Genomic DNA, 4,154 nt, shown 5'->3' with positions numbered 1-4,154 from the left:
AATGCTGAAATTGAAGAGCCCTTTTTTCTCTGGCTCATTCGGTATAATGATAAATCTAAACACTGGTTTAGAGAGTTCTCTCATTTTTTTGTGGTTGCCAATTCCACAATCTTTAATTACAATCTTCAGTCAAATATTGTCGCAGCAGGCTTTTGGTCTCATTTTATGAGCTATAACATATGCTTTGAGCCAAATCAAATTTGGATTCAGATTTGATTTATGGTCTCTAAAAACTACCCACCACCCTAAATAGTGAGTAATCAGCTACTGGAGATATAATTTGCAATGTACATGAAGTAATATTATTAAGCTTCTTTTGTCTGTGGAATATCATGTTAACATATGAAGTGACGTTCTTGTTCATGCACAATACATACTGTATAAACAAACTGTGAAAACAAAGTTAAAGTGGAGTGACAGGATAAGAGTCGCTTTGCGATCAGGATCCCTTGGTCCCTTTGAAACTCTCATTCGCCTCTAGCTTTGTCACAAAATGGCCATTTTCAGTTTACTTTTTCATGATTGAAGACAGCTCCAGAATCATGCTCTGAAAGACAGACAGACATGTTGATAATGTAGGTTATGAGTCAAATCACAGACACGTACACACAAACACATTTTTCTTAATAACTGAGAAAATAGCTCAAAATCTTGTGTTTACTAACCAACAGTGGTTGGACTATTATCTGACATCATTGATGGGTGTGGTTACAGGTGCACAGTTCTGACCTTGTCAACCACACCCAGCTCAGTGGTCAAAGGTGCAACAAATCAAAAGTTTTTTAACCAGAGAGGGAAGTGAATATGGAAGATTTAAACATCATGTAGGATTTAATGGCATCAACCAGTAAGGTTGCAGGTTGCAACCAACTGGATACCGCCCCCCTCACCCTGCCATGACGAAGAACCTACAGTGGCTGTGAAAAATGCAAAATGCTCTCTCTTGAATCAGTGTTTGGTTTGTCCATTCTGGGCTACTGTAGACACATGCCGGCGCAACATGGCAAACTCCGCTGAAAACAGACTCTGTAGAAAAAGGGGCTCATTCTAAGGCAATAAAAACATGATTCTTAGTTTCTGGTGATAATACACGAATGATACATAATTATGAAAATTAGGTGTCTCCACGATCACATTTTGCCATGATAACACACACACACAAACAGGTTTGCGCAGCTATACTTGTCAGGACTTTCATTCATTTGTAACCCAAACCTTAACTTTGACCATAGCCAATTTATGCCTTACCCTAACCAGGGACTCAGAAAACCTGTTTAGCTACATTAGGACCAGTCTTTGGTGCCTATAAGGACTACTGGTCCTCACTTTGTCAATGAATATACTGGAAAGTATACCACTTGGTAACAAAAAAGCACACACACACACACACACACACATACACATACAGAGAGAGAAAGAGAGACTCACAAGGTGAAAAGAATACCAGCCCCGCTGTAATAAACTGTCCTGCCACAGCCTGGGGGCGAAGTTTAGTTTCACTGACACAAGATGGTAGCACTCATACATATGATTTGCTTTGTGCGATATGTGTGAAGACATTGTAAATCTTCCATAAGTGACACTGCTTTTTTAGCCTGTTGTTAAACCAACAAAATGTAACTTCCTGGAGACAGATAGTCAATTGTTGAGTCTCATCCTCAGGTTGGCACGCTCAAAACGGACGCCAACCCAAAGAATCAGTATTTGATGAACTGGCAAAGAGACTCAACAATCAAGTAACTTTCTCCAGGAAGTTACATTCTGTTGCTTTAAGTTACACTTTAAATAGACTGTACATCACTAATGTATTCAGTGATAGCCAGGTAGTGACATTTGTTGCTTTAAAGGCTCAGATAGGATATGACTGGATGATATGTTGTACTAACCATGGACATCCTCCTCCCACTGGCGGGAGGTGGCGGGGTCATAATTGGACTCTCTCCCTGGTTGAGGTGCTGGGCCTCGATGTCAGTTCCACTCTGAGAGTTGGTGCTGTCAGACGGAGAGGCCAGCTTGCCCTCCGACAGTCCTCGGGACATAAAACTGCATTTCCTAGCCGTGGGGAAGTGGTCGCTCTCAGGAGAATCACTCATGTCACTGAGTTCCTTACAAACACTCACTCTGCTCTGCCTCCTCTGCGGGATCCTCAAGGCTGCTGGGATCTCCATGTGGCCGGCCATCAGTGTGGGTCGAGGTCCTGCGTACTGCGGCTGGACTGAGCAGTGAGGTCCATTTGACTCATCGCTGCTGCATGAGGGCTTCCTGTTGTCCAGAGTGTTGCGCCGCTCCACCACCCCCAGCTGCTGTAGACCATTGATGTCACCGTGACTTGGCAGGCAAGTCTGTGCTGGCTGCTGGTTGGAGCTATTGGGCCTCTCCTGATTTTGAGGAGCCACTGGGGCTGGACTCATTGGCAGAGTCTCCCCGCGAGCATCAGACACAACAGAGCAGGTCATCTGTGTAAGCTGCATCAGCCTCTGTGGTGAGGAGTTAGAGAGCACACAAACCTGCTGCACCATGGAGTTTTTCTTTGACCTGTACACACTGTCATCGTCTCCATATTTGTATCCATACAAGCTCTGTTTGATCTTCTTCACACCCAGGTGGAAAATCTCCAGGAGGTTTAAGAATAAAGAAACTCCAGCAATAACCAGCATGAAAACCATGAAAATATTCTTCTCTGTCGGCCTTGAAACGAAACAGTCAATACTGTTGGGGCAAGGCAACCGCTCACATTTGTACAGAGGAGACAGTCCGATGCCATACAGAGCAAACTGTCCTATAATAAAGCCCACCTCCACAACAGATCTTGTTAAGATATGGAAAACATATGTGCGCAGCAAGGAGCCCCGGAGGGGAGCTTTCCTTACTTTCTTCTGTTCATCTAATTTCCTGAGCTCTCGCTCAATTCTCTTATGGTCCTCCTGGACAGGGTCTGTCCCCTCCAGCTCAGCTTTCAGACAGGCTTTCTTCCTGTGCCTCTCTTTGTCAAGGGTCCTCAAACGGTACAGTGCATGCCCCATGTAGACCAGAGACGGAGAGGACACAAAAATTATCTGAAGGACCCAGTAGCGGATCAGGGAGATGGGGAAAGCCTGGTCGTAGCAGACGTTCTTACAGCCGGGCTGCTCTGTGTTGCAGACAAACTCACTCTGCTCATCATCCCAGACATCCTCAGCTGCAACGCCGAGCACAAGCATCCGGAAAATGAAGAGGATGGTGAGCCAGATCTTCCCCACAATGGTGGAATGAATGTGAACCTCTTCTAAAATACTCCCTAATAAGTTCCAATCCCCCATTTTCTGTCATATTATTATTTTTTATTATTATTATCTGTCAAAGAATAAAGAAATACATGAGTAGTTTGAAGATTTTCATCAAATGGAAATTTAAAAAAAGCAATATAAATGGTTTACTTACATGTTCTCTAGCATCCTTGTCTCATATGCTTCAGCACTGAGCCATTATAAAAGAGCAGATTAATTTGTGGGCTCATGTGTTGTCCCTGAAGAGAGATGAGACACAACTGTGCAGTTTTGCTGACACTATTTCATACTGCTGCAATCTAGGACTCCAGTTAGAAGCCATTGATCCACCACAGGACCCTATAATGCCCTGAGGTTAGTTTCACCCTGCCACTTTTAACAGGACACTACACTGGAAATAGCAACGACTGAGTTGTCAATAACCAGTCATGCGCAATGTGTTCAACTTTTGTTGTTTATAAAGTAGTAGAATAGTGTACAAAAGTGTGTTTTCAACCTCCTGGTAAAAGTACCTTTCCTGTTTGAGCATGACAATGCCCCCGTGCACAAAGTTTGGTTTCAACAAACCCTGACCTCAGACCCATCCAACACATTTGGGATGACCTGGACTGCAGACTGAGTCAGAACTTATCAGTCAATATCAATGTTGGACCTCACTGATGTTTTTCTGTCTGGATGAAATAAAATCTCTGCAGCCAGTCAATCAATGTCCATGGTTTTGGAATCACATGTTTAACTTGGCTTTGTCAGTCTTTAAGTTCCCCCATAAATGTTTGAGATTGAGGTCAGGTCAGGACTCCTTGGTCTTCTTTGGTCTTCAAGTAGTTCTTGCAAAGTTTGGGCTCATTGTCTTGCTGCAGTATGAAGTCAAGTCAAATCATGGCTACA

The 4,154-nt window shown here is 43.5% G+C and overlaps 1 protein-coding gene across 1 annotated transcript; it reads right to left on the bottom strand.

Moving 5' to 3' along the window:
• Nucleotides 1-508: 508 nt before the first annotated feature.
• gja10b (gap junction protein alpha 10 b) lies at nt 509-3,299 on the bottom strand. The gene is made up of 2 exons (XM_073493487.1): nt 1,887-3,299; nt 509-547 (listed from the first exon to the last, which is right to left on the bottom strand). Exons 1-2 carry the CDS (start codon nt 3,297-3,299, stop codon nt 509-511), a joined length of 1,452 nt encoding a protein of 483 aa, XP_073349588.1.
• Nucleotides 3,300-4,154: the final 855 nt, after the last annotated feature.

Source organism: Pagrus major, chromosome 22 (genome assembly GCF_040436345.1).
Source record: "Pagrus major chromosome 22, Pma_NU_1.0".
Lineage (NCBI taxonomy): Eukaryota > Metazoa > Chordata > Actinopteri > Spariformes > Sparidae > Pagrus > Pagrus major.
The sequence above is the reverse complement of the archived record's forward strand: the minus strand, read 5'-3'. Positions and strand labels throughout refer to the sequence as shown.